At 33.8% G+C, this 7,979-nt stretch overlaps 1 protein-coding gene across 1 annotated transcript; it reads right to left on the bottom strand.

Annotated features, from left to right (window-relative positions):
* Positions 1 to 2,474: 2,474 nt before the first annotated feature.
* LOC120078421 (polyol transporter 5-like) lies at positions 2,475 to 5,673 on the bottom strand. The gene is made up of 3 exons (XM_039032691.1): positions 5,458 to 5,673; positions 5,016 to 5,362; positions 2,475 to 3,676 (listed from the first exon to the last, which is right to left on the bottom strand). Exons 1-3 carry the CDS (start codon positions 5,591 to 5,593, stop codon positions 2,639 to 2,641), a joined length of 1,521 nt encoding a protein of 506 aa, XP_038888619.1. The 5' UTR covers positions 5,594 to 5,673; the 3' UTR covers positions 2,475 to 2,638.
* Between the last annotated feature and the right edge of the window lie 2,306 nt (positions 5,674 to 7,979).

Here is a 7,979-nt window from a genome sequence, read left to right as displayed (position 1 = left end):
TCACGCAAACCTACTCCAATGCATGTGCTTTGTGCCTTGGCCTCCTCTCGGCTTCAATCATCATCGCAACTCTTACCCTTTTAGCTTTGCAAAGCCTAACCAACGTAAGCTCTACTTATCGCATGCCAAGCTTAATCAACGCACACCCAGCCATCACCCAGGTCACTACTTGCTTGAACGCCCAAGTTTTGTCTTGCCGCAGCCCCCATCGCATACTAACCTCTAAGGCCTTGCCCGTGCGCTACACCTCAATGCACAGCCTAGCCATCGCTTCCCCTCACGTGCATGTGCTAGATTGAATGCCAGTCCAGAGCCAACACCACAGCCCCATCAGCCGTACGTCCTCTTGGCAATGCGCAACACCCTCCTGCCGCACACATACTAACCTCCCAAGACTTAATTGTGGCATGCTTTGTCCACATATAGGGTTGCTTGCGCACAACAGGGCTCCTCTTGGAATGCACATCCCAATGCATAGATTCTCCTCACTCAGCCACACTTGGCTTCCTTAAGAGCCCAACTAACCTCAATAAATAAATAAGGCCAATGCCCATGGCTCACCTCCAACACCTAACACAAAGCCAACTCATGGCTACACACTAATAACACTTAGCCAATTTCTAGCTTCACCCGAGAGTCAAACTTCCAAACTTAAACATTTTTTCTAACTCTTCACCCACTTCCCTACAATTAAATAGTAGCTCACATTAACTACTCACCATACTGGTCTCAGTAGTAAACATACACAAGTAGGAAAATTAGGGTTCAAGGTCTACATTCGTTCCCAAAACTTTTTGGCGCATGACTTTTTTTCATCGTTCTGACCCCTGGATTCGTTTTCAAATTTTCCCCCGTCGAAAAATTCGCGCACAAAAACTGGGCCCCAGGCCCGGGAGCCATTTGGGGCATCAAATGAGCTTCATTCCCAAAATCGTCTAGCACACGATTTTTTTCTCATCGTTCTAAACCACTAGGTTTGTTTTCAAATTTTCGCCTGCCGGAAAGTTCGCACATAAAAACTGGGCCCTGAGGCTGCTCTCGGGCCCAGGAGTTGTTTTAAGCACCAAATGATCTCCGTTCCCAAAACCGTCTGGCGCACGACTTTTTCTCATCGTTTTGAACCCCTAGGTCTATTTTCAAATTTCATCTACCAGAATGTTCGTGCACAAAAATTGGGCTCAAGAGCTGCCCTCCACTCCTCCCCCCCGGGCCCGGGAGCCATTTGAGGCACCAAATGAGCTTTGTTCCCAAAACTGTTTGGCACACGACTTTTTCTCATCGTTCTGAACCATGAGGCCGTTTTCAAATTTTTGTCCGCCAGAAAGTTCATGCACAAAAACTGGGTCCCGAGGCTGCCCCCCAAGCCCGAGAGCCATTTACAGTACTAAATGAGCCATGTTCCCAAAACCGTCTGCTGCACGGCTTTTTCTCATCGTTCTGAACCCCGGGGTCTGTTTTCAAATTTTTGCCACCAGAAATTTCGCGCACAAAAAATTAGGCCCTAGGGCTGTCCCCTCACCCCTCCCAGGGCTCGAAAGCCATTTGAGGCACCAAATTAAAACCATCTGGCGCATGGCTTTTTCCGATCGTTCTAAACCCATAGGTTCATTTTCAAATTTTCGCTCACCAGAAAGTTCACGCATAAAAACTAGGTCCCGAGGCTGGCCCCGGGGCTACCCCCAGGCCCGAGAGCCGTTTGGGGGACCAAATGAGCTTCGTTCCGAAAATCGTTCGGTGCACGATTTTTTCTCTTCATTTTGAACGCCTGGGTTCAATTTCAAATTTTCGTCTGCCGGAAAGTTTGCGCACATTTTTAAAAGAAAATTGTTAAATAAAACTAATGAGATAAATTGATTGAAGAGAGAAAAAAAAAAACAAAAACAACATCTATAGGTGCTCATGGATTGATTGAGCCTGTTGAAACACTTTTTAAACTTAATTTAATTTTTCGAGTCATAATTTTTTTTCATCTCAAACAACTCTCTTATAAATAATCAACCAAATTCAACCCAATCATAAAATATTTTTTAGTTGAATTGGTTTCGATTATTTATTCAAATTTTTGTTTTAAAGAAAAAGTAAACTGTTAATATGTGACAACGACGGTTTATATATTTCCAAACATTGAACAAATATTAACAACTCGATTTCGATATATAATATACACAGTTACATTTCAAGGACTAAACAAATTTATTTTATAAGAGTTTAGAAAAATAAATAATCGAAAAAGAAATATGACAGGAAATAAAATTAAAATAAATATATGTATAAATAACTGTATTATAAGAAAAAAAATGAAGTTAATATAAACTTGAATAATTTGGTTTAGTCCACACTAATTTTAGGTTAATCATAAATCATAATCAAGTAAGTTGATAACTGATGTCAAAACGTAGAGGATAGGTGGATTGCTCTCATAGGTTGATTGAATTCAATACCTAACATGGAAAAGATAAGATTGATACCATATATATCAATAATAAGAAACCACATGTCTATTAAAGAAAATTCAACAAAATCAATTTGATGTAACATATAATTAGACTAATTATAATATTATCATGGGAAGTCTAATGGAAACAAATTCAAATTTTAATTTAGACCGACTGAATGAGCCATCCCCAATTCCCATCCTTCATCCTTCTAGTTCCACTTCCATGGGTATACCCTTGTTTTTCTTTGATCTCCAAGGAAGTTTACCAAAAAGCCCTTCGATATCCTCCAAATTATGACCTCTCGTCTCCGGAAAGACGATGAAGAAAAATACCCAACCCACCGCTGCAATCCCCGCGTAGAGGAAAAATGCGCCACCAATGGTAAGCGCATGGTACAGAGATAAAAACGTCATTGCGACAACTCCACTTATGACTCTATTTAAGGTTACAGCTATACTCACTCCTAAAGCACGTAATCGTAAAGGAAATATCTCTGACGTGTAAACGGGCGACATGGGACCCAAACCTATTGAGAAAAATGCCACATTGGAGAGTACCATAGCTATACATAGGACTACAGCCCACTTCAGTTTCACGTCCGAGTTATTGATGATTGTCAGACTGAATCCTAGGGTAGCAAGAGAAACCGTTTGGCCAGCAACGCTAGTGAGGATCAACGGCCGTCGTCCGACTCGATCAAGGAGGAACGTAGCAACTAAAATGAAGACGGTTTTGACGATTCCAACGGCGACAGTGGCGAGTAATTTGTGATCAGAGGAGGTGATTCCGGCCTTCTCGAAGATTCTTGGGCTGTAAAGAACGACGCTGTCGCTACCGGAGGCTTGTTGGAAGAAATGAAGTCCGAGAGCGGCGATCAAGATATGGCGGACGGATGGGGTCGGATGGATGAAGAGTTCTTTCCAGACGTTTTTGCGGTTGGTGTGGCGGTTTACGGCGTCGTCGTCGTCTGTACCGGCGGCAATTTTGATGTCGGCGAGTCTTTGTTGAGATTCTTCGATGGAGACCGATGTTTTGTCGAGGACTCGTTTGGCTTCGGAAATTCGGCCTTTCATTACAAGCCAACGTGGTGATTCTGGCATTATTAGGACGATTATTACTAATAAGGCCGAAGGAATTACGCCAACTCCTAGCATGAATCGCCAACCCAAGTGAGTTGGCAGCTTGGAGAATGCAAAATTCGAAACATAACCCAGCAATATCCCCACATTAATGAAAATCTGCAAAACAAAAGTAATCATCATTAAATTACAACTAAATTTCCTAACAATTCTACATTTTTTTTTCTCTAAGAAGGGACGGTAAATTGCTAAAAATTTAATTCAGCTTCCAATTTTATGACTAACAGAATTATGATATATTCAAAAATTTAAAGATAATCTAGCTATACTTTCAATGAAATTGGTTAATTTTAAAGAATTCGGATTAAATCAATGACTTATAAGAAACAATTAATTTTTTATGTAAAATTGAAAGTTTAAATACTTATTTGATGCTTTTAGAAGTTTAGAGACAATCCAACGTAATATTTAGAGTTAATGATTTATTAGAATTTTAAAAATTGAGAAACTAAATAAACACAAACTTTAAAAAAGTTTTATGAAGAAATTAAGCCTATAATTTAACTTAAAGTATTTATATTTCTTTTTTATTAAAAAAAAAAAGTGTAGAAATTTGAATCTCCTTTCAACCTTTTGTTTTTTAAAAAAAAAAATGACTAGAACAAAGACTTGATATGGTATTTTACACAAAACATTTTACATAACATAAGCTAAAAATTAAAAGTTTGAACATGTTTGGTAACCATTTCGTCTTTTGTTTTTTGTTTTTGAAAATTAAGGACCGGTTTGGATTGATTTAAGAAAAAAAATATTTTTCAAAAAATCCATTTTTATTTAAACCCTTTTGATAAAAACTAATGATTTGGTAACCATTTGATTTTTTGTTTTTCATTTTCAAAAATTTAAATTCTATTTCATTCACATTCTTTATAATGATTTGCATCTTTCTTAAGTACAATAGTCAAATTCTTAGCCAAATTTCAAAAACAAAAACAACTTTTTGAAAGCTACTTTTTCTAGTTCTCAAAATTTGGTTTGGTTTTTTCAACCATTGGTGAAAAGTAAATAACAAAGTAAAAAAATTGGAGACAGAAGTTGTGTCCATAAACTTAATTTTCAAAAACAAAAACAAAAAATAAAATGGTTATCAAACGAAGCTTACTTTTTTTAATTTCTAAAATTTGACTTAGTTTTTTAAACCATTAGTGAAAAGTAAATAACAAAAGATGAAATTTAAAGCTAAAATAGGTCTATAAACTTAATTTTTGAAAACTAAAAATAAAAACATGAAATGATTACCAAACATGACTAAATTAGTTACCAAATTGGACTTAAAAATCTACTTTAAAATTGCCAACTTAAAAAATATCAGTTAATAAAATAATTATCAAACCAATAAAAAAAATGTCCTTTTTTAAATCATACCAACTAAATAATTGCAACTCAGAAAGTATTTATCATTATTGGAAGAGAGGTATAAAGTTGATAGAGATGGGACCTCCGGAAATGAGGTAAAGCAACCGCGAGATGCTGCCGGAGAAATCTCAGCCGTATAAACAGGAGCAATCAATCCGGCAAACCCGGTACCGACACCGGCAAAGAACCGGCCAAACATGAGAAATGCATAGTTGGTAGCCAACCCCATAAGAACAGCTCCAACGAAGAAGAATGCGGCGGCAAGGCCCATGGTGTAACGGCGGCCGATCCAATCGGAGGTTCTGCCGGCTGCAACCGAGCCTATAATAGAGTAAAGACTTATAATCCCAACGAGAATTTCCACCTCCACGTCGGAGATTCTAAAATCCTTTTGAATGAAAATCGCGGCTCCACTCATTACACCAATATCTGTTATAAAAGTCAGTACTTAAGTTGATAAATTACAGTAAATTTAATTATATAACCGTTAAAAAGGAAAAGAGAAATGGAGATGGTATTCTGACCGTAGCCGAGTAAGACGGAAGCCATGGAAGCCATGATTGCAACGACGAAAGCATAGTTGTTCCGTTTAGGGTTGACCATCGGAGGACGACCGGAGTGGCCCGAAATTGAGGAGGTTTTGTCTTTCAGATCAGCCATGGCTGGAGAGAGCTCAAGAGAGTCTGAGGAAATAATTGAGGCTCTGAATAGCTACAAATGAGTGTTGCTTTTTTTTTGTCATAAAGTTGATTGTCTCTTTATATGGATTGGCTAAGTAATAGAGTGAATAGTATGTGGCTATGAGCAACTTTTCCATTTTGGCGGCTTATACTTAGTGTGAATGTAAACTCTAAAATTGCATGTGCTTTTTATTCACTTGTTAGGTCGTTCGGTTTGATATTTCCAGCAATCAAAATAACTCTTATTAAATAATAAATCAAATTCAAGATAATCATAAAATATTTGGGTTCGATTGATTTAGATTGTTCGGGCCAATTATTCAAAATTTTTTTTTGAGAAACAAAAATATTAATATTTAAAATATAGGACTTCTTGTAGATTAGACAAAATAAATTTTAAAAAATAGGCCTATAGTCTAGACTTATTATTTTTACAAAAATAGCAAAAAAAACAAGTTCAATCTACGTGATACACTTGATACACTATTAATATATACTTTATGCACTTGATACACTATTAGTATATGCTTGATACACTTATTACACTATCAATACACACTTAATACACTTGATATACTATTGATACATGGTTGAAAATGACTAGTTATTTAAGTATTTAAAAAAATATAAAAATATTTTTTTAAAAAAAAAAACATTTTTTTCTTTAGTTACACCAAACACGATCTGTCAAAATGAGTATATTAAACTGAGTATTAGAGAACTTTAGGTTGAATCTCCCAACCTCTACCTTTGTACTTAAAATTGAAAGAGATAACATCATTTAAAAGGGGAAAAACTACAAAATAATAAAAATAATAAAAAATGTAGCAAATACAAAAATAAAAGTGAGTAGTAACTTATATTGCTGCAAACTAAAATTACAAAAAGTATACAGATCAAAGAAAAAAAATACACAACTAATATACTTTAAATACGATATATTAGTTGACTAATATACCAAAAACAAAAAATCATTGTAATTTGGAAATTAAAAAAAATACACAACTAATATACTTTAAATACGGTTTTAAAATTTTTTTTTGGAATTTGGAATTTAGTTAAGAATTCAACCATTGTACTTAGAAATATGCAAATCATTGTAAGAAATTGAAAAAAAAAATGTGTTTAATTTTCAAAAACCAAAAACAAAAAAATGAAGGTCTTGTTTGGTAATCATTTTGTTTTTTATTTTTGTTTTTGAAAATTAAGCTTTTGAACATTACTTTCACCTCTAAATTTCTTCATTTGTTATCACTTTTCACCAATATATAGTTTAAAAAACTAAGCCTTTGAGGATTAAAAAAAGTTGTTATAAAAAAGTTGTCTTGTTTTTGGAATTTGGCTAAGAATTCAAACATTGTATTTAAGAAATATGCAAATCATTGTAAAAATTGTAGATGAAATAGGTTTAATTTTCATTAAAAAAATTAAAAAAAATGTTTATCAAACAGAACCGAAATTATTACCAAATGGGACCTAAGTTAAAATATGCAAATCAATTTCAATATATTGAAAAAAAAAATACGTTCGAAAAGACTTTAAAAGAAATATGTTATAAGAGTTGTTGGTATTTAAATAATCGAAAAAAATATTAAATATATATATATAATTGTATGGTATGAAAAAAAAATATTTTTAAAATTTAATAATAAGTACGGATTGGTTTGAAATAACTCAAACTAATTATAATTATAGGTGAACCCAAGAACTAACCCAACCAATATATTTTTTAGGTCCTGTTTGTTAACCATTTTATTTTTTATTTTTTATTTTTTAAAAATTAAACCTACAAACACCTCTAAATTTGTTGTTTTGTTATCTACTTTTTACTCATGTTTTAAAAAATCAAGTCAAATTCTGTAAACTAAAAAAATTATTTTTAAAAATTTGTTTTTGTATTGACATCTGACTAAGAATTAATTTTTATACTTAAAAGAAATATGCAAATCATGGTAAAAAAATGAGATAAAATAAATTTAATTTTAAAAACCTGAAAACAAAAAAACGAAGCGATTATGAAATAGAGCATTAGCTATTGTTGAACCCCAATCCAACTCGGTTTTGGTCTATGGGCTCTTTTAAAACACTCTAGAGCGTAGTAATGTGTGTTGAAATTATGATTGGAAAAAAGAAAAAAAAAAAGTGAGATAAAGAAGAAAATAAATAAGACTTGATTAGTTGCTTTTTAAAACTTTATGAACCAAACTAGAAATTTCACCCCTATAAATCTTATTTTTATACATAACGTGGTTCATAATTTGAGTTAAGCTACTACAATATTTTGCACAATGTTCCCTAAAGGGTTTTCTTTTTTCCTTTTTTTTTTTCTTTTATTTATTTTTTGGTTTCTTGAAATTAATTTAACT

The sequence above is a fragment of the Benincasa hispida genome, chromosome 5 (assembly GCF_009727055.1).
Source record: "Benincasa hispida cultivar B227 chromosome 5, ASM972705v1, whole genome shotgun sequence".
In the NCBI taxonomy this organism is placed as follows: domain Eukaryota; kingdom Viridiplantae; phylum Streptophyta; class Magnoliopsida; order Cucurbitales; family Cucurbitaceae; genus Benincasa; species Benincasa hispida.
The sequence above is the reverse complement of the archived record's forward strand: the minus strand, read 5'-3'. Positions and strand labels throughout refer to the sequence as shown.